The 19,322-nt window shown below is 35.4% G+C and overlaps 1 protein-coding gene across 2 annotated transcripts in view; it reads right to left on the minus strand.

The window, feature by feature from the left end:
- Positions 1-8: 8 nt before the first annotated feature.
- LOC762621 (exocyst complex component 4) overlaps positions 9-19,322 on the minus strand; it is a 41,891-nt gene continuing 22,577 nt past the window's right edge. For both annotated transcript variants that reach the window (XM_030986296.1, XM_011662806.2), the window contains exons 5-23: positions 17,238-17,403; positions 16,553-16,757; positions 15,650-15,798; positions 14,183-14,253; positions 13,119-13,257; positions 12,454-12,513; positions 12,069-12,160; positions 11,086-11,221; positions 10,269-10,411; positions 9,663-9,766; positions 8,994-9,206; positions 7,770-7,957; positions 4,854-4,961; positions 4,365-4,454; positions 3,862-4,008; positions 3,163-3,281; positions 2,506-2,601; positions 1,935-2,046; positions 9-1,417 (exon numbers count right to left, since the gene is read on the minus strand). In XM_030986296.1, coding sequence (XP_030842156.1) covers positions 1,259-1,417; positions 1,935-2,046; positions 2,506-2,601; positions 3,163-3,281; positions 3,862-4,008; positions 4,365-4,454; positions 4,854-4,961; positions 7,770-7,957; positions 8,994-9,206; positions 9,663-9,766; positions 10,269-10,411; positions 11,086-11,221; positions 12,069-12,160; positions 12,454-12,513; positions 13,119-13,257; positions 14,183-14,253; positions 15,650-15,798; positions 16,553-16,757; positions 17,238-17,403 — 2,497 coding nt within the window. In that variant the 3' untranslated portion in view covers positions 9-1,258. The remainder of the gene's footprint in view (positions 1,418-1,934; positions 2,047-2,505; positions 2,602-3,162; positions 3,282-3,861; positions 4,009-4,364; positions 4,455-4,853; positions 4,962-7,769; positions 7,958-8,993; positions 9,207-9,662; positions 9,767-10,268; positions 10,412-11,085; positions 11,222-12,068; positions 12,161-12,453; positions 12,514-13,118; positions 13,258-14,182; positions 14,254-15,649; positions 15,799-16,552; positions 16,758-17,237; positions 17,404-19,322) is intronic.

Consider the following 19,322-nt stretch of genomic DNA (forward strand, 5'->3'; position numbering starts at 1 on the left):
CCCATAACATGCAACTTCAACATGCATAATTTACAATGAACTACATTATATACGAGTACATATTATTTGGTACAATACTCCTATTGCACATACTTTGTTCAAAAATAACTACTTTGGTTCTATAAATTAAGTAGAAGCTCAATAAAGATTAGGATATTCAGTCATAAAATAATTTAAATTATGAATACAGGAGCTCATATCCCAACAAACTTAGTTGATATGAGGGAAAACAATATTTTTCCCACCTGTCGTTGACTTGCATAAAAATAATGCATAAACACCCTGATATACTTTTGACAGCACTAAATGGAATGCCTTGTCATTGTATATAGTTTGGTATCATTTCATAGAGTAAATATAGCACTTAAATAATTTGCTAAAGTGACAATAAATATATGTATTACAAATTACAAAAATCATAAAAGCTATTTCACAGGGCAAGATATACCACATTATCATGTAAGTATATCAGACATTCAGTGAATAATGATTAAATTCAACATGGGAGAATTATTTCCCTACAAGAAGTAAATTTTGATGATTTGGGATTTTAAGATTAATAACGGAAAATGGCAAAAACTGTAAGTCTGTCATATTGAGACTCATAAATTGTTTGTATTGCTATCAATACCAATATAAAAGAATAAATAAATAAACAGTGTGCTTGTGGGAAGTTGCCGTACAAAATTGAATGAACTCAGGTATATTGAGATCAAAATAATGTTTGGAAATAAAGCAACCTCAAAATGCGGTTTACTGCATAATACAGGCCAATTGAAGTTAGTGCATTTAATCTTTCTGAATTTCTCATTGAAACTTCAACATGTTTGTAATCAAACTGATTTCATTGTACCTTTCACTTGAAATCTTGATTTATAAAAGAGCAGAGATTCCCATTTAAAGCCAGGACACTAAATTAAAATGCCCCCACCCCACTTACAAAAAGGAGGGGGAGGAAAAAGAGGGGACAATAAAGTTTGTCAGAGAATTCTTAAGCATTAAATCTTCTTTTGCCACACTTGACCCAGATGAGGTAAATGGGTACCTGGCAGGAATTAATTCCTTGATATGCTGGAGCGCTGTAATAGCAAAAAGAAGGTGCGCCTCGGAACAGAATTTCTAGAAAGACGCCGCTATAGAAATGCCTATTATTATTATTAACCTCACAAGAAAAACATCTTTTGTTTGCTTGTCACAGAATTGTGCACCCTGTCTGGCAGAGAATCCTGGGTCCACCACTGCCAAATGTCTGCTTAATTTACACAGCTTCAGTCATAATCTCTTCAAGCTTCTTGAGTCTCTGTCCGACTGATTTCTGATCGTAAGCCGGGCTGCTTCGATGAAGGAGGTTGATGATGTTCCTATACTCTAGCTCCTTGAAAGCAGCTCCTTGCTCAACGACGCTGTTCAGAATGTCCTGAAATATTCAAACAAAAATAGAGAACATTTTCATTTTTGTTGTTGTTGTAATAAATCTAGAGAATTTTCACATTAAGTTATAAATGCAGTTGGACTAAGGTTCAAGTTTCATTTGTTAAACATGACTTAGAATCAGGATAAGAATAATACAGGCCTATTCAGGGTAAATTGCACAACATATGTCAAGATGCTAAATTTTGAATTCTCTCATTTCCATAATCATAGGCTACATGCATATGTCAAAGGTTCTTGTAGCCAATAGGTCTATTTCTCACTACATGACTTCAAAGACTACCACTTCAATTCTGTCCCTCAAGGAGAAGAAAGAATTGAAAAAAAGAGAGAATAATTTCATCAAAATAGAATGAGAAATGGTGGGAGCATAGTTGCAAAATCAAATACATCCTCACAGAAAGGATGACAGGGAGATATAAAAATATAGTGAGGTAGACAGTTGTGACAAACTAAAAACAATGTTCATGTGGTCTTAAACATAGATTCATAGATTAACTTACATCAGTAGTCTTGTACATGAGTTCATAGTACTGCCTAGCATGGTCCAAATCAGTCTCTCTTGACATGGTGATGTTGGTCAGGTTCTGCTGTAAGATGAAGATGTTTCGGCACCTGTGAGGAAAAGAAGATGATTGTATGTCAGAATATAACTTTGTGCTATAATGGGAATTCTTCAACCAAAATAATAAAGTTTTAGCTGCTTTTTTATACTATATATTGAAGCACTAAAATACTTTTGACAATACAACCAATTCTATTACATACGTATTTGAACATTTCGGCTTCTCATCTCTCATCAAGGAAAGTATCAGTTCCTCATCTCATTAACTTTACTATTACTTTAGATTTATGAGCTTGATATACAAAGTATCCAAGGTATTTCTACCTGCTGTTCATCATGCAATACACCTTTGCAAATCAAATTGTTCTTCTAGGCATAAAAGCAGGCCAGATTTCAAACTAAAATATCAACATGATAATTCAATTAATACTAAATACAAAATGTTAATGTTAATGAGAATATAATTTATATTGTATCACATATGAGTCACATAACAAGCTGTAACTTACATCTTCTTGATTCCATTCTCATTGATTCTCTTGATGTACTGTGAGCTGTTGATCAGGAGATATGATACAAGATGACCTAGACCTTCAAACACATACCTGAAAGAGGGAAGGAAGGAAAGACAAAGGTATAAGTAACTTTAGAAAAAAATGGCATCACGTTCTCTCTTATAATCACTAAACACACAAACTCAATCTAAATTCTGTGAAGATCTTTTTTAAATTTTTGTTTCATTTATTATCATATCTACTGAAAATGTTGTTGATATTACAACTACCTGTACCGATAAATTATAACAGTGTTTGTCTTACCAAAAATAACACTTTGTTATTATCACCATCATCACAACAATCATATAAATCATCATTGTCATCATAATCATAATCATCAACACCACTGACACCACCAAGATCACCGTCATCATCTTCATCAGCAGCAGCATCTATTACGATAATCTATCATCATCATCACCAATATCATCACTGTATCATAGTATCACCCTCTTACTATTACCACCACCACATGCGCCACCACCAAGGTCATCATCATCATCATCATCACCTTCTACTGCCATCTCCATCATCATGTCTGATCAATGACAGGCCCATCACCATACAACAACAACAACAACAATGCCAACATCATACAAAACCACTTACTTAAACTTTGCTGGATGTAGACTGGTGTGCAACGCTTCCTCCAGACTGGTAAGATCCTTACTCAGCTTGATCACATTGGGGTCTGGATCCACGCTATCAACACTCGTGAAGAAACTTGACTGCAAGCAGATACAAAGAAAGTATTGTAGTACTGGCATGTAACTACATGTACTTAATTTCTCTAGGTATTTACATTTACACGTTCAAATTATTTTCTCCTTGTATACGCATGTACCTTTCTTATATCTCCATTAGCCTCTACTTATCTAATTTGTCTGTATGTATATCTGTATGTCTTTCAATATGTCTTTTCTTCTTTCGCAATACCCTATTCTTTTCTCTTCTCTAAATTTTTTTTTCCCCTTCTAGATTTTACTTCTTCTCCACACTTTCACATCTTGAACTCCAATGTAAACAGAGAACAATGTATAGACATGTGTAACAAACAAAATTCTTAAATTCAAATAAGAACAGAAGAAAAGCTCATATTTCACATAACACAACAAAAGGCCTTGATTACATTTATTTCTATTACTACCCACGTTTATAACAATCAAATTAAAAGCTACTAAAATGCATTTCCAACAACAAATACTGCATTGTTGTGCTGTATATGAATACAAATGCTAAAATAACAGAAATATGACGTGCTATCAGTATCTGATCATAATCCATGCATGAATAGTTTTAGATTCTTACCTGTTTAGTGACTGGCATGAGGAAGAAGAAACAGTGAAGTCTCACTTCCAGATGAAGGACTAACAGACATGTATCAGCTAGGTCCTGGAACTCTTTGGCTAGACCGATGAGGGAATGTAGAAGACTCATATCGACAGGAGGGATTTCCTGTGGTACAAACAAAATATAATAAACAATATATCAATTTAAATCATAAAACCATAACAGAGGATGTCAAATCATGTTTTTCTTCTTTACTGACTTTCAATTTTGACTTAAAATCATAAAAATAACATATTGGCCCCTATAATACTACAAAAGAGCTTACAGATTATGTCTACATGCTCTTTACATTAATATGAGCCCATATACAACAGAAATCCCACCCCTGTCCCCCTACAAACAAACTGCATTTCTCAAGCCAAGATTGTAAAGCAGATATTTAACATTAGGCTCCTCTATCCATATGAAGCCCTTCGACCACTAAAAACACTTCCAAATTAAAAATGCTGCTCTAGACTTACCAATGAGACTGATCCTTGGACTGTAAGCGTGTTGAATCCCTGACTGGGTAGTTGACCGGCAAAGTTCCTTACCCGGCAAGCAAACCATTCCTGCAAGAGGTGGAGATGAACAAATAACATTAACAAAAGAATAACAAATTATTACCGTTCATACATACACAATTCAAATTAAATTCAACATAACTTGTTATAGACAAAACACTCAAACTACTATGTAACTAGTGATTTGTACATATTTTTATCATTTTATCTGCATTCTTATCCTTTCCTTGGACAAGCCAGCACATCAAAGTAATCCTACCATCAATAACTGACCATACATTTTGCAGATGCTGCTGTTTATTCCAAACCTGAAATTAAGCACATTTGTAAATGAGGCTAATCACTTGTTGTTATTACTTGTTTGAGCTGAAACAGAAATTACATAAACAATTACCGCCTGAATGAAAATGAACAAATATCAATTGTATTGTCTTTTTTTCAACTTACCAGACTCTCATGAAGATTAGCAAGTAATCTCAAGGAACCTAGATCAGTCAAGACCTCATGGGTTTGAAGAAGTTTGTCTCCTAAATTAGTCACTAGTAATTCTGACTCCTGTTAACAAACGAAAATTGAAAAATGTTTTATTGTTATGGTTCTGCTGGTAATCTAATTTTTAGAAATAAAATTGTGTTCACATATGACTATATAAACATATAAAAGTTGAAAAGAAATCTGATGTCAAACAACACTATCACAATAGCAAATTATGAACACCATAAAATCATCCTTATCATGAGATCATTATCTCAATCTGAATATTTTGTATCCACAAAATCATCAATATCATTTACAATCACAATCACAAATATCGGTTGGATAAACCACTTTTAAACAATGAAGAAGCAATATTTAAGAAAAATCATTTAAAAATGGGCTTTCATACATTCCACAGAATCCATATATAATGCTCTTCAGGGGGTGTTTCACAAAGATCCTAAGTTGAACTTAACTCTAAGTTGGATTTAACTAGATGGAACTTCGGCTGCGCGCAGTCGAAAATGATGCCTCCGTCATAGAGCAATTTTACAAACCAAAACAGAAGAATTTTTTTAAATTCCAGTTCAATTGTAATCCATTAACAGGTTCTCAGAATATCGTGATTACAAGTGTTTCGCCGAGCGATGATTTTTGCTTGGTTTAGATTTTCTCTTTTTTTGCTCTTATAAGCTACCATAGGTTAGGTTCGGCACTGTCGCCATGTTCTTCAGTCAGCACTGATGCAGTCAGAAATGTAGTCCAGTTTGACTCATTTACCAGTTAACCCGTCAGTTGCCATTCAAGTATTCCCGACGAAGTTTTGTCCCGCCACAGAAGTGAGTGTTTAGATTAATATAAACTGGAATGTGAACTCATAAAACGGAAAATAAGATAGATTCAAGTTGTACTGTAAAATGGATTCTAAAAAACTGTATTTAACTCATTAGCATAATGCACGTGTGGCATTAATTCCAAGATGGCTGCGCCTAAAATGGCCGCGCCCATAAGACGTACTTTTATTCATGTGTTTTTTCCAGTTCAATAATAATTGTCAAAACAGAATTACAGTAATAGGCAAATATCGTTTTATGTCATTTATAGAGTAAACAGTGTATATATGTAGAAGTCCTAAAGATAAAGGATGTTTATATTTGTGCATGCTAGAATCTTGGATTTTATGCAGTTTGTTTGGGTGACAAAAGTTAGTCTGTGGAATTTGATTTAGCTTGCTTAAAAGTTGCAAGCCACCATTTATTGACTAGCTGATAGGTTAAGCTTTGCACCTCTGGCATAGTATTTGGACTGAGAATTGAAAGAAAGTGTTTAATCATTTTAAGAGTTAATAATGAAACTCGAAAGGATTGCTGTAGTGTAGTGCATGTGTGGATTACAGGAGTAGATTACAGATGTAAATTACAGGTGTAAATTACAGGTGTAAATTACAAGTTATGCCAGATAGTTTATTTTGTATTGAAGTGTAATCTCTAGATTATTACTGGGAAGTTTTATGCAAGTCAGATATTTAAGTTTAATTCATCAAACAGGGTTAAATTGTATGAAGTCATTTTATAAAACAGTTTTTCTTAGACGAGCATAAATATGCAAATTAGGTGCCTGTCAAAGTCAGTGGAAGGTCATACGATACATTTAAAGTGACAATCCAATGTTGAGGTTTCTAGAAGAAATTATTCTGTGCATATAAATGTGAATAATCAAGCTTGTGTATAGATGCAAGATAGAGATGTTTACATTTATTTTGGTTCATGCAAATTGACATTAATCTGTTTAAAGGGAAGTCAGGTCTGTTTGAGAAACTCTGAAAGTATGAGTGTTTGAAAGTAATGCATATATTAGAGAATGCAAAAGGTTTTGTAGCCATTGGCTCTGAACATCTGATAGTTAAAGGACGAGGTCAAGATTGACAGTTAATAGTTCGGAGGCAAAATGTGTTTAAATGAATCTTTATAGATTACTTGGTTTATTCAGATGTTTGGTATTGTATCTCATGTCAAGAATGATATACTAAATCTGTCACTGTTATTTTATCTGTTTTTTACAGATCGAATAAATAAGCTTCACAGCTTAATATCTCCATTTACGGCTGGACTCCCAAACTTCATTTTTCCCTTTCTTCAATTATTCAACAAGCAATTTCTCATATACATATATGACCCTTTGATCTTTGACCTCATGACCCTAAAATCTACTCAGTTCATTGGCTCTGCAAGATGTCCTGAGTTAAATAGTAATCCATCTGTCAGTTCTAATGAGAATGCGTTCACAAGCTATTTTTGCATACATAATGAGCCCATGACCTTTGACCTTATGAACCAAGAATCTACTCAGTTTATTGGCTCTGCAAGATACATAAATGAAGTTTGGCAGGAATCCATCAATCTGTTCTAATGATTATACGATCACGAGCTATTTTTTGCATACATAATGTGCCCTGTGACCTTAGACCTCGTGACCCCAAAATCTAATCAGTTCATCGGCTCTGCAAGTAATATACATGACCTAAGTTTGGCAGGAAAACACGAAAACATAATGCCTCCGGCTACTTCGTAACGGAGGCATAAAAATTATGGAGAGCCATTTGTAGCCTTAAAATAAATATATTCAAAAGCGAAAATTTAAGTACTTTAGATTGTTCATAAATTCCACATCAAGAACGTGAAATTTCCTTGATAGTAGAAAATATGAACGATTTGAATCAACATTTTATGCCTTTTAAAATATTTACAAAATATTTTCAAATGTGCTAACGGCTTTCCATAACTGTTAAGTCCAACTTATAGATAAGTTCAACTTAGGATGTTTGTGAAACACCCCCCTGGTCATTTATACATAACTAATCTGGACAATATCATCCACGTTATCTACCTTCTCATTTCTCTCTCTGATATCTTCTATTGTCTCTGGGACCTGATCGATGGAGTCTTTATCGGCCTTTCTCTCCTCCTGTAGGTTGAGCCAGTTAGGTAGGTAGCGTAGACACTGGTTGATATCGGTATCCTTCACCCAGGATGCACTGAAGATTCTCTTGTCTTCTGACTCGGGTTGCACTAGACCTGGGCAATGCAAACCAACAGTATAATAGCATTTATCCTCCATAACCTTGCACTACACCAATAACAAAGGGTAAGGGAAGTCTTTATCTCACACACCAGGCAAGTATCCGAATCACAGAAACATAAGTAGAGCTGCAGAAGAAAGAGCAAGACGCCCTCTCACACCAAGCCTGGCAGAAATCATCGGAATCGATGGATAGTGCCAACAAACCCAACAATAAGCATTGACTGACTGTTTTGTTCTCAGCTTGGATACTAAGACAGAACGTGCTTGTAAGTACGCATCAGGAGGATCTTCTTGTCTACATCTTCAAGTTCTATCTGAGGGGCTAGAATCAATGCCTTGCTAAAGGGGACTTAGGTGGTAGAGCATCAGGTCAGTCTTGAAGCCTAACTCAGAACTCAACTCTAACCACTGAGCCATAATAGCTTCTCTATTAAAAAAAAACTACGTTCATACTGTATCTGAAAGGTCGACTGACTGTTTTGAAACAGCAATCCTTTTTCAGTTTACAACTAACTGTTTTGTACACTTTGAGCTAAACATAGCCATTAAAATATAGATATTCCTTAGGAGACAACAACAAATTATTTAAAGTACAAGTCCACTCCACTGAAAAGTTGAGCTGATTAGATGAGATAAAAATCTAAAAAAGCCCAAATATAACTTGGTTTTGGAAAATGGTGCTCAGATTTATTTTCAATAATTTTGTTTAATGAGCAAAAAAAAAAAGTTTAAAATGATCGAGCAGGTTTTCCCCCACAGTGCATTTTTTGTGACGTATGGTCCTCACAACACAGATTTGTAATGTAACCAAATTCAATGCATACATCTTTCTGAAGTGCCTCGAGCTATTGGATTTATTTCTTCATCATGGCTTGTCACAATTTCTAAACTTGTCATTTATGTCAATGACAGTAGCCCTATGAAGATAACATCTTTACACACTTATTTGTTATTCTCTCCTGAATGATATTTTTTGTCTCTATTAAAAAAATTCTCCAGTCTCTTTTGAAAAAAGATTAAATTTGTTACCTCTGTATGTAGCATAGCAGGTCTCCTTGTAATCCTGTAAGATAGTGCACAGCATCTGAAGGAACTGGTCAGCATACGATGGCAAGTCAGTGGTCAGTTGACGGAGCGAGGATACGGCCTTGTCCATAGTGACCACGGCCTGGAGTAGAGGACAGGGGGCGCCCATGGTCTTCTGGGTCTGCACGTCCACTAGTGACTTCAGGGATTCACTTCCTGTGAGGTCAAGTGAAAAAAAATTGATGAATCATTCACTTCCTCTATGGTCAAAGGAATTGATCAATTTATTGTACAGTCACACATTTAGGCATAAGTAGCCTAATTATGTTCATACACTCATAAAATAAGAGCAAATTGGACAAGCAATTTAAATCACCATATTCTTAACATACTGTACATGATATCACAATTATTTAGTCTCATAGATAGAAGAGAACATACAGCATCTTTGGAAATAAACTTCCTATCAGTAAAAAAAAAAAATTGCTCTAATTGAATTGGTGAGTTTAATATCAAAATTGTCATATGTCACAAATATTATTTGTTGCAATTTTTTTTTCAACATTAGTGCTACTACAGGTATCACCAAAAAGCAACCAAAATTCTTTACCATTATTCATAAAAAAATCCATTATTTATCTTTAAAAATAAATTTGAGCTGTTTTGACAAACCTTTGGTAGCAGCTTGTAGATCCTCCTCAATGTCACCTTGAAGATAACCTAGGAAGATCTCCTTCACAAAGTCACTTACAAAATGATGTAATGTGCAGTGATTTCTGAAAAATACAACCATGAGAAATCACAATATAACCTTGATGACAATATCCATTTGCCTCTTCGATAAAAAATTCTACAAGCTACAAACAATGTGTTCATCATTGATACCAGTATTCAAAGTTAATAGCTGATATTCATGGAGTACTAATAAAAAAGGATGGATCATAAATTTTCCCACTTTTTTGAACTGATTTAATCTCTATCTTTGAGAGTCTCTTCAGCTATTTTCCTCCCATATTGAAACTTTGCAATACTTGTAGAATACATAACTAAATGTAATAATTCACCATTCTAATTCCAAAACTAATTTCTTATTCTAGAGTTGGGAGAAACATGGCTCAATATTTTACATAAAGCTTTCAGGTTTATTATGAGACAGATCCAACAAATAACAGTATGTGATATATGCAGTTAAATAGACTTACTCATCCAACTGACAGCCTACATGTACATTCTTTTTTAGCCACCTATATTTTCTCCATTTTCTAAACCCAAACTCACCCATTTGTGACGTTCATAGAAGCCTCAATATCTTTGATGAATCTGTTGAGTGGTTTGAAGATGATGGTGATGTTCTTAATACTAGGTTTACAAACCATCTGAGTCTGTTCACTTGTCTCATCTTCTGCTAGCACTTGACCATCCTATGGAAAAAACATTGAAAGACATTCTTAAAAGTAAATCTGACTTTAAAATCTACAAAGCCCTTAATGCAAATGCTTTATGAAATTATCCTGTCAAGAAAAGAAAAAAACCAACAACCAATCATAAATGATCTATATATGCAAATGAAAATCATACCTGGTACAAAACAGTTTAAAAACAATTTCATATAAGCAGCATAAAGGCTTTCCCAATTTTATTATAAATAAATAAGGATAAGGATGGTAAATAAATTCAGAAGCCTGTAATATTAATGGATTCTTCTCACTCGAGTACTGTATTTTGTTTACAGTTATCTCAAAATAGTTGTGTAACTGAGCTACAGCTGTGTGTCTTGTAGTAAGATCCACATTTTCTAAAGAAAGGAGAAATGATTTTCTGTCCCTCAGGCAGATATGTTCTGGTATTATACTATAGGAGGCGGTGATGGCTCAGTGGTAGAGCTGTGGTAGAGCAGTGGTCGAGTAAACGGGAGGTCCCAGGTTCAAAACCAAGTAAATGCCTTCATGCCCTTTGGTAAGGCTTTAATGCTTATTACCAAGTCCCTTCAGAGAGGACTTTGAGCCATCAGTCCCCTGGTTATTTACTTACAAGCATACACATACTTTCCTAGCAGTCAGGTAAAACAATCCTCTAACAACATCACACTACTTACCGAGCCATAGAACTCTTGCTTCTGTTCTCTCATGTAGTTGGTCATACTGATCGCATGAGACGACATATCGAACCGGAATAGAGGAACCTTCCTCTGTCTGGCTTGCTTACGTCTGCTGAAATATGTATTCAAATCACTGCAGGAAGAGAGAAAGAGAGAGAAAATGAATAAAGATATGAGACATATAACATGTACAGCAAAGTTATCATTTTCATGCTCCTTCTATAATATTCATTTACATTATAACAGGAAGAAAGTGAGCAAATAATAGATACAAATTTAATGAAATTGGTATTTTACACAAAAATGACTCTCATTATCCTTATAAGGCCTAAAATAAAAACTTGTTGCATTGCCCTTTGGGTGCCAAAACATGGGTCGGTCGGTCGGAAAAGTTTTTTTTTTTGTTCGTTCCGATATTTTTCGTTTTGAATTTTTTTTTTCCCCTCGCCCTCTTTTGGCTGATATTTCTCAGTTTGTAGTGCGTTAATACATGTGTTTCAGCGTCATCATTCCATTCATATCTTTTTTCACCTCATAATAATCCATGGATTGCAATGTTGTGTTGATCGAGATGTTTACGCTAGTAGGATTTTGAAACTAGGGCAGTGAGAATTTGGGAATGATTTGATTTTATGCATTTATATCCCATTTATCCCAACAAACAAAATACATATTTTTGTTTATTCATTCATTTTTTTTTTTAGGCCTAATAGAAATTAATAAAGATGAAATGGCCAACTAATTTCACAACTTACTAATAAACCAATGGTAAAATTTATACTATTTCTTTGAAAGATAATTTTGCGTCCATGCCCTTTCCATGTGTCAATGAAATGTTATTAATATTATTTAATGAGTTACCTAATATCCATTAATATTTTCAGCTGAAGCATAAATAAGTTGTTGAGAGCTCATATAGTTAAACCTTGTTGATGCCATGACAAGGAAATGAACATTGTAAGAATAGTTATAATACTTACCTAGCGCTAACTTCAGTAAATGCTGTTGTGGCTTGCTGAGCTGTAGCTGTTACATTCCTTACATCCAGGTAGCTACTCAGGATCATTTGAAGCTGAGCAATAACAAAACAAAACAAAAATTAAAAGGTAAAGTTTATTGGTGACATCAATGAATGTGCAAAGAGAAGAGTAAAGGAACATTCAAATGCAAACTCCTTTCAAGACAGTTGTTTGCCAGATTATAGGTGAGCTATATTGTTCTTACAGATTTCTAGCCAAGATGAATGTCTGAGAACCAATATATTACATGTACATGTGATTCTATGTTTTGGAAATAGGGAATTTACAACCACTGTATTTTCATAGCTGCAATACATGAAATTAATGCAAGTGAAAGTGACTTTACCTGTGTTTGAATCTTGGACCAAATATCTCCCATTGTGTACAGCTGGACATCTCCACTTGCCTGAAAAGAACATGAGATAAAGATGCAGATTGACAAAATTAGTGTAATACACAAACCATCATTCGATCATACTGATTTTTAAATTCATGTATCAAAATATCTTCTCTCAGTTCAGAGGTTGATTGCAACATTTTTCCACAAATCTCTGTTTTCTGCCATCCTAGTACACTCTTGCAGAGTCATTTCACTCCATGTGTTGATGTTTTACTCCCAGTAAGTTCTTGGTTTCCCTCTTGGTCCCCCTCCTGGTCTAGTATTTCAGATATTTACTAGATTCATATTTTCTCCAGGGCTTTGAAAAATGTTCAGACATTCACTGTCTTGTTCACTCTGAAATTTGGGTATTGAAAGAATAAACCTTCCTTGAATCATCTGAAGTGGTCAACCACTTTAATAGCTGTGTAAGTAAATATACTATATGGTATTCCAGGTTGAAGAAAAGGGGAAAGGAGGAAGAGGAAGGGATAGTGAAGAAAAGAAAGAATAAAGGAAAAGGAATAGAAACAAGGTAGATGCCAAAAACCTGAGAATTAAGACAAAGAGGAATAGGTGGGGAAGGAGAAGGAGAAGAAGAAGAAGAAGAAGAAGAAGAAGAGGAAGCTTACTGTTATTCTCTGGAGAGCTCCTAGTACACACATATGAGCAGAGGCCACACACTTGAACCTCTCAAAGATGAGATCTAAGAGCTCTTCAAGGAGTTTGGGTTGGTTCTGCTGCATGATGTTCTCTCCGCGCTGTTTGGCACTATAAAACAGAAACAAAATATTCATCCATAATCAGTTACTTTTATAAATGTAATGCTTACTGGGAGAAATTTCAATTATTTAATTGATCTTATTTACTGGGTGTAAGCCACAAATATGTTTAAATAATTGATAATCAGTTATATATTTAATAATGTCTGTTATGTGCGAAGCTTCAAATGCTATACAAATCCAGATTAATATCACTAATTATATTTTGTCACTTGTCACTTCAAATGTCTGTTTTCTCACACTGTGGGATGGGTATTGCATTTCCTTGATGGCCTTTCTCCAAGCCACCTGGTCTTCAGCATTGCCCTAGATGAGACCAGACAACTCTCATAACTTTTTCTAATGTCTCTTTCCCAGTTGTGTAAGGTCTACCATAGGTAAAGTTTTAAGCTGACCACTGGGAAATTCATTGCTTTCTGTAGCCATTGGCTTCCCTCTTTCCTAACAACAGGTCCACACCATCTCGATCTACCCATCCTTATTTCCTGTGATATTTTTGTTAGTCCTTTGGATTGCAGATCTTTATGTATTCTCTCTGTAGAGAGGACTTACACATTTCAGAAGGCAGTAAAGTCTGTGTAAGACTTCAAAAGAAACATATCACATGACTCAAAGATCAATACACCAGTTTACGGTTGTATCAGTGCGCATGCGCAGACAGTTGACCTCAGGTCATTGGCCCTGAAACAAAGCCAATAACCTTTGACCAGTGGTATTTATGCGTAAATTAAAATTGCGCCCATGCAAATGATGATGTGCGCGCAAAACGCAGCGCGTAGGCAGTGATGTCATCATAATTTGCATGGGCGCAATCTTAATTTACGCATAAATACATGACCTCTAGGTCATTGGCTTTGTTTAAAATGGCGCACTCAACCGTAAACTGGTGTATTATATACTAGACATCAACTTACTTATCTGCAACCTCTGTCGTTGACTTGTGGACAATCTGAGCCAGCTCAGACTGTACTTCACCCTTGATTGCCTATGACAAGAAAAAAAAATTGATTGCTGTTTACAAATGTAATTGAACATTTATTCCATGACAAAGCCAGAGCTGCCAACCTTGTGCAACCAAAAAAAGGAACCATGATGGCAAAAAACAAGGAATTTCAAGCAAAAAAAAAAGGAATCCATTAAAATGAAACTTACAACCACGCACGACACTTCCAATGCAGAATGTCCATCCCTAATGCTGTTATTTCCATATTAGGACCTATAGTTTATTTACAAGTAGGTAATTTTTTTTTGTTGTTTTAGGGGTATTATCAGCGTTTCATTTTTTTGGACATTATTTACGCCTTTCACTTTTTTTTTCCTTTGTTTCTCATTTACTATTTGTAAATCATAAATCTCTATTGAAGTTTTCTATTGAAGTAGTGTTCAACATTTTAGGGCATTTGGTTGATGTGGTGTATGTGCAACAAAAAAAGTTTTAAAAAAAAAGTATTTTATGAAGAAAAAACGCATTTCCGTAATTTTGAGGGAAAAAACAGAATAATTCCACGAAAAACGTAATGGTTGGCAGCACTGCAAAGCATTCCATATGGTATCATGAAGTCAACAGAGAATCAGTACTGGCCAGTGTTTAAAAATCACTGAAGATTGTTAAAGAGCAGCATGAGAAGAAAAATGGAACAACATCCCAGCTCTCATTACAGTGTATGTAAATAATTTGTCATGCTACAAAGAAAGGTCCCTACTGATTCCCAAAGAGTGCACAATATGTGAGAATGGTACTACCACCAGTTACAAGTTACTCCTCAATCTCCTTTGTCACATACCATCTTCCAGTTTTCAAGCCCATTTAAACCTTGACCTCTTGACCTACGAGTATCGTGACCCAGTGTAAAATACTATTTAAGTGATATTCCTCACCTCTACAGCTTGGGGTAGAGAGAGAGAGAGAGAGAGAGAGAGAGATTGAGAGAGAGAGAGAGAGACCAAGATGGCAATGTAATGATCTACATCTGTCTCAGGATTCTTTCACCATACTTTGGCAGATTTTGCCTCATTGAGTAATTATCATCATTCATTGTCAACTATCTACCAGATTAGTTGGGTAACACTACTGGGGAGTGTTTCACAAAGACTAAGATCGACTTTAAGTTGGACTTAACTATGACAGGCTATTCATGCCACTGGTTGCTCTCACTATTGGTCTCTCAATTATGATTTTTAGATAATATTTTTTCCTTGAATAATGACTTATCAAAAATGTAAATTTTGTAGATTTGTGACCATGATTTGTACGTCCCTTGAGAGACTAATGCCTGTACGTAGTGAGAGCGAACAAAGGCATGAACAGCCTGCCATAGTTAAGTCCAACTTTAAGTCGATCTTAGTCTTTGTGAAACACTCCCCTGGAGTGGCATTCTCACCTCCACAGCCTCTGGTATTCTCTTCAGTAATGACAGTGACTCTACCAAGATTGCGATGTAATGGTCAACGTTTATCTCCGGATCTGTTGTCAGGTCTTCTGTGATTGGTCGATTCTCCTCATCGGAGCTAGCACTCAACAAAGGTGATTCTGTAGGAGGTAGAGAGAATGGAGTATAGGCAAAATGATATGAGGAAGACTCTTCTGTATTACATGTTTAATACACATCTTTAATATCAAAGGGCTAAGTCATATATGACTATTATGTCATATATGATATGATTGGTATTATCGGCATTTCATTTTTTTAAAGAATATTTTTCTCTTCAAGTATGTTTTCAAGTATGTTTTAAACTTAGTTTTCTATTGAATTTGTGATCAAATCAGCATTTTATGACAGTTGTTTGATGTGCGGTATGTTTAAACAAATATTTAAAAAAAAATTATAAATAAATAAATACAAATTTTAAAAAAAAATTAAAAAACGTATTTTATGAAGAAAACAGGTAGTACCGAAATTTGGAGGAGAACACAGAGTAATTCCGGCCAAAAACGGGAAGGTTGGCAGCTCTGCGTATTGTTTTAATAGTAGTTGCCCTGATTATAAAAGGGTGACAATCTTGGTGTATTTCGCAAGGGTGTAGTTGTCTCAGACTCTTACACTGGATGTATCAAAGCTTAATGCACTCACAAGAGTCCTGGGCCCCCGTCTTATAAAGAATTGCAATTGATCCAAATCAATCGTAAGTCCAAGTCCTCTAATCAATCGTAAGTTTGCAGCCCCCTATCCCTTATGTACATAGTTGCGATTGATATCGATCGCAAATAAGTTGTGATTAATATTAACTCTTTGTAAGGCCTTGATGTACAATGCAATAACACACCAAATGAAAGATATACATACTTCTTGGTGTTTTAGATGCAGCTTTCCTGGCTGACCCTGCCATCTCGATGAGGGCCTGTTTCCGTGACAACTTGGGCGATACTTCTCCGCTGATCCCTCCCGAGCCTCGAAGGGATCCTCCGCGGCTGAAGTTTGTTTGGAATGTGGTGGCCGACTTCTCATAGAGGTGCTCCCTGAGCTCCTTCAGGAGGGTTGTGTTGAGTTGCTGAAGATTTGAGAGCAAGAGGAGGGTGATTAATATTCATGATAGGATCATCGTTATCATACAGTGAAACCTGTCTATACAGACTGCTTTAGAGTCCTCCATTGTTGTTACCCAGCTGGTTTTAGCTATTTGCAATACCAGAGGCCTCTTTATTATAACTCATGGTTTTTCATGAGTCTTAAAATTGAATTTCAATCAATTGCATGCTATTTCAGGTTGTGTAGCTGATTTGTTTGAATAATATCTAAACTTCAAGGAGTACATTCTGTGATTAAAGACTTCTTACAAAGTTCTGACCTTTGACGATTACAAATAAATCTTCCTGAACTGAAATGTTGGTTCTAGAAGACCAGTGTAACTAAAATTACAATGCACTAAAAATTACTCTAATTAATCTAAATTGTCTTTTCAGCTTTGTACATCACATTCCTCTGGGGAAACCATGGATTTTAGACCTCTGTGACTGTACTGCCGACTTACATCTTTCCTGGCAAACATCTCTATCCTGGTCTCACTGAGGGCCTCGACTCCCTTGAGGTCCCCGTCCAGCTGGCCCATGGTCTTGGTCACGAGCTCCGTGGCATGGAGGTAGTGCTTGTTGGCAAGGAATGTGGCTAGGCGTGCTGAGACACTCTTTACATCTTCACTGTAGATAAAACAGAGAAAGAGAGTTATAGTAAAGTAATTTTCTATGGCACAAAATAATATCAAAATAAAGCCCCACTGCACTACTTATAGCTACTTGCGCCCTCTATATAGAAAAGCAATGCCTAAACAGTGACCATTGGTCCCCCATGATCCCTTTTAACTTATGTTAATTGAGAGCTGATTTGATGAGATAACCACATGTCAGTGACCATGCAGGGAGGTCTAATCCCACTGGCCAAAATAGTGCAGCGGGCTTTAATGCTAACAACATTTTCTCATCCATCTACAACATAGTGGTCATAAGCTCAAGGGCATGTACGCTGTGCTTGTTGGCAAGGAATATGGCTAAGCGTGCTAAGACACTCTTTACATCTTCACTGCAGATAGATTGAATGTAAACAGAGAGAAGTTGCACTCAAATGTTGTACTAAATGGGCTGAAATAATGTCAGTAATATAAAGACTTGATTCAACTTTATTTATATACAACATGTCAATCATAAGCTCTCTGGTATGAACTATGAAGATATTACATGTCATGTCATGTCAAAAGAATATTAATGAAGGAAAAAAGGGAAAAATCATGTTGCCATTTGCAAAAACTTATAACAACCGATTTCCTTTACAGAAAATAAATGAACTTATTTTTATAATCAAAATTATAAAATCTCTTCCCAAAACAAGATCTTGGTCATGGTGATTCTGACAGTTGATGGGGAACATGGATGATTGTTACTGGACAGCCTACCTAGACTCTGAATATCTTTTACAGGAGAAAAGCAAATGATGCTACATAATGCCTTACATAATCATTGGCAAAACTGTCCTTTATAATCATTCCTACAGACCTCATGAATTTTTCGTAGTATGATGCATGGAATGACTTCACTCTTTTTGATGTTCTAAAAAGTCAACATGTCATCAAGGAGTAAAAAGCAAAAGCTGTTATTTGAACTATCGTCATAGCCAACTTCTCAATGGCACCTCTCAATGGCACCGCTTTAGGCAAGGGAGTATCACTTCCAACATGAATTCATATGTAGAATACAACTTCCTGAGGATGTGTATGTCTGCTGAAAGAACAGCATCAAGGAATTGTCTGTGTGAAGTCGGAAAGTGATTCTCAAAGGAATATTCATTTCTAACAGAATTGGCATGGACTCAGCAATGACAGATGTATCTTGACGTCATCATACCGGGTATGCATTCTAGATTCTAAAGAGTAATGAAATCAAGTTCTGAGAGCATCAAGAATCTAAGATGCTGTCTTCCACCTCAAGTGTTAGTCCATTTGGTAGAACTTCAGTCTTACAAAACATGAAAATATGGGTTATTGTCAACATGGACATTGTTGTCTTAATCTTTAAAATGTGCATGCGATATTGACATTAATTAACAAACCTTATTTCCATTATATGCATGTATTTGTGTGCTCCTTTCAAGTTTGTGATAGAAAGAAACTTCCTAAACCGACAGTTGTGCTATTAAAATAACAATGTACAAATGTAAACGGTGTGTAATCATCAAACTGATAAACATATAAGTGTATGTATTTTGATTTCTGAGAAGAGCAAAATTTCTCTTTCAATGTCATAAATGATGTTAAAATTTTGAAAATCATTTTTTCCCCCTCCAACATAGCATTTAAAAATAAATTTAACCACAACAAAATCTTTCAATATTGTTGACTGTGACCTTTAAGTATCAAGCTTGGCTTGTCCCTGTAAGGCTTTCTCCTTTGGCAATTACCCAAACTCTTTTATGTCATGTGTATTGTCAGTTTGCTGGTACGCCATAGGCCTTCATCTAGTGTTTACATGTAGGCAACGTCCCATTATTATCCATTGCAAAAGGAGATATATTACCCAACTTGCAGTTTATCACTGTAATAGTGTACTAAAAGAGAATATTTTAGAAT

This window comes from Strongylocentrotus purpuratus, unplaced genomic scaffold, assembly GCF_000002235.5.
Source record: "Strongylocentrotus purpuratus isolate Spur 01 unplaced genomic scaffold, Spur_5.0 spur5_scaffold_15, whole genome shotgun sequence".
In the NCBI taxonomy this organism is placed as follows: domain Eukaryota; kingdom Metazoa; phylum Echinodermata; class Echinoidea; order Camarodonta; family Strongylocentrotidae; genus Strongylocentrotus; species Strongylocentrotus purpuratus.